Source organism: Puntigrus tetrazona, chromosome 16 (assembly GCF_018831695.1).
Source record: "Puntigrus tetrazona isolate hp1 chromosome 16, ASM1883169v1, whole genome shotgun sequence".
NCBI classification, from domain to species: Eukaryota; Metazoa; Chordata; class Actinopteri; order Cypriniformes; family Cyprinidae; genus Puntigrus; species Puntigrus tetrazona.
The window spans coordinates 18,694,944-18,697,408 of NC_056714.1; the positions used below are offsets into that span (position 1 = coordinate 18,694,944).

Here is a 2,465-nt window from a genome sequence, read left to right on the forward strand (position 1 = left end):
AGTTTAGTTTTGTTTTGCAAGATAAGTGGCTGCAAACAATTTATTTTAGCTACGTTTAAATAAAACAAAAAAGTCTGGATTTGAAGTTTATGCAGACGTAGCTTAAAATACATTGATTGTAACCACCTTTTCATCCAAACATTTCATCTTTTTTATTTATTTATTTTTTCAGCGCGTGCCCCCCATAAACGACAAGGCGCAGCAAGTACCTGCTGGGACGATAACTCTCCTCTCATTGGTTGTCATATTTGGGGGCGGAGCGCACTTCTCGTCCATGTAGCTGGTGTAGCTCATCTGAGATGCGTCGGTCCCGCCTACCATTTTATTGCATTTACCCACACTACAGTCCACCGGGGACTCTCTGCTGGAAAGAAAAAAACAGTCTGACCGGCTATTGCTTACTAATGCTTATTTCAGACAGAACTGCTTTTTTTCTCCGCCATACCTGGATCCATTGATGTGGTCATACTCTCGCTTGACATTAACCCGGCCGGGCGGGTTGATCCACTCCTGCTGAGGCGGGATAGGGTTGATCTTGTGAGGCTGACCGTAGTCCTGTGCGCCGGACGCAGTCATGTCTGTCTTGGGTAAGGGAGCAGCAGCGGCGTACGGAGGCTCGAACAGAGACTGGTCTTCACTCACCACTGACAGCGCCTCCTGGAGGACGAGAACGGACCCCGGCTCAGTCGCTGTTTCTCATTAAACCGCATGACAAATGACTTTCAGTTCATCATGTGTGACCAGAATCAAGCAAAACAAATTGCAAATTGTTTCTTGCTGAAGGGCAGAATCGCAGATGCCGGGCGCAAACGAAGCAATGCGATTGATTGCTCACACTACGGGCTCCAAGTCGACGTGGAACCTCACTTTATTAGTAAATTGCATTTATAGGAGCTCAAAAAAAACAATTGGGATTTGTGATATCAGAAAGGGAAATTTCGTCGGAGGAGCAAGTAATTGTGTTTTCAAGAAAAGATTATGAACGTAATGTGCATCGCGGTAAAACCTGAGCTGTGCATTAAGCAAGTGAATAGTTTTGATTTTATGACTTTTATGCACCGGGAAGTACAACAGTACAATTAATAAATAAATCATCCAAAAAATGATGTCACGTGCTATGGAGACAACAACAAGAAAAAAATGAATTGAGAAATCGCTAGTAAACTAGTAAAAAAAATTGCACAATTAAATACAAATAATATTAAAAATGACTACTCTATACGTACGGCGATAATTTCTGCCNAAAAAAAAAAAAAAAAAAAAAAAAAAAAAAAGGGAAATCGCTATCAAATTTCACCATTTCGAAGAAACTGCAAGTAAAAATATTATATTTAAAATTTCAATAAACCATTAAAATGTCATTAACTTTCACTTTGACTATTAAACATTGATTTAAAACACGATTTCCAACAAGCAAAGAACTTATCATACTTAATTACACATAGGTCCGTGTCATAATAATTTAAAAAAATTGACTTTATCCAATAAAGGGGGCGGAGTTAAAAAAGAGGGATTTGTGATGTCAGCAGATAGGAAAGTTATTGTGTTTTGATAAAGAATATAAACAGGCTATAATTTGTTCCCCCAGAAACGTGCATTACCAAAGAAACACTGCTTACTTCTTACAATCATCATAATAAGAATTACGGTTAACTTACAGCAACTGTCGCAAAAAAAAAAATATCACTTTGTTTTTGGGGAAGAATTTCAATAAGTAGAAGATTTCTCGGTCTTGTTCGTGACTCGTACGTGAGACAGAACAGAGGCAGAGAGATCGGTCCGGGGTCACTTCTACATTTGCTCTCATGGCAGGCGCTCAGCTGGGGTGATGTAGCTTTATTAAAGAAAACAAACGCGGCAGACAGGCCCCTCTGGAGAGAGCAGCGTCTACACGTGCGTGCGATCGTCTCCATTCACATCCCACTCGAACCTTTCCTTCGCTTCCCCGAAAGCTGTCTTGAAGATTCCCCGCTGTTATCTCAGGTACCGACGTCTGTCAAACCCTAAACGCTCGTGGGGTTTAAGCACGACTGTTAGATTCCCAATGCTTTATTTTGCGCCTTACATGCACTTAATAACACTAAATGATGCGTAATTACACGCAAGCAACCCTAACCATGTAGTCGGTAGATGTCGCTCATTAAAATGACTCGGTACCTAAATATATAATTACGCTTTAACAAGGGAATCTTAAAATAAAGGCTCACACTGTACTTACTATGTAATTACTATGTACCTACATAAAACAATGCACTTATTGCATTTGGGTAAGGTCACGCACGGGTTTGGTTTAAGGGATGGATCGACTATGCGACTGCATAAATTAATTACTCACATGCAAGTATTTTTAATAAACGAGCACGATGTTAAAACATGTATGCACGCATTTATAGTTAAGGCCACTTAATATAAAGTGACTTTTTTGCTGCTTATTATGGCAGTTGAGGTGTTAGATAAGAATATGT

General features: G+C 39.9%; 1 protein-coding gene across 1 annotated transcript in view; it reads right to left on the bottom strand.

The window, feature by feature from the left end:
* Positions 1-2,465, bottom strand: part of LOC122360940 (Friend leukemia integration 1 transcription factor-like) — a 13,835-nt gene that overhangs the window by 10,371 nt on the left and 999 nt on the right. The window contains exons 2-3 of the mRNA XM_043261779.1: positions 446-657; positions 210-364 (exon numbers count right to left, since the gene is read on the bottom strand). Coding sequence (XP_043117714.1) covers positions 210-364; positions 446-657 — 367 coding nt within the window. The remainder of the gene's footprint in view (positions 1-209; positions 365-445; positions 658-2,465) is intronic.